Consider the following 324-nt stretch of genomic DNA (forward strand, 5'->3'; position numbering starts at 1 on the left):
CCCCTCCCACCCCAGCCACAGAAAGCCTCTTCTTGATCCCCCGTGGTAGGAGCCGCTGTGGTGGAAACCCTACCCACGCCGTGCATTACTCCATATACCCATACACTCCGTATACCCCGAGCAGGATGTCTTCCCGCGCCGTTACCTGGAGGTCCGGGTAGCTGAGCACCACCAGGGAAGCGCAGGCCTGAGGCTGGTTTCCCTCCACGTACGACAGGTCCACCCCTCCCACTCGCTCCAGTCCCTCGAACGTGGCATTTTTCTGCCACTCCTCCGTGTCCTCCTCCCTCACGCTGGTCTTCAGCTGGGCCTGCTCTCTAGGGA

At 62.0% G+C, this 324-nt stretch overlaps 1 protein-coding gene across 2 annotated transcripts in view; it reads right to left on the reverse strand.

Moving 5' to 3' along the window:
- The window catches only part of ENDOV (endonuclease V), a 22359-nt gene that overhangs the window by 19798 nt on the left and 2237 nt on the right, over nucleotides 1-324 (reverse strand). For both annotated transcript variants that reach the window (XM_025195201.1, XM_025195202.1), the window contains exon 2: nucleotides 146-317. In XM_025195201.1, the coding sequence (XP_025050986.1) occupies nucleotides 146-317 (172 nt within the window). The remainder of the gene's footprint in view (nucleotides 1-145; nucleotides 318-324) is intronic.

This window comes from Alligator sinensis, unplaced genomic scaffold, assembly GCF_000455745.1.
Source record: "Alligator sinensis unplaced genomic scaffold, ASM45574v1 scaffold2383_1, whole genome shotgun sequence".
Classification (NCBI taxonomy): domain Eukaryota; kingdom Metazoa; phylum Chordata; order Crocodylia; family Alligatoridae; genus Alligator; species Alligator sinensis.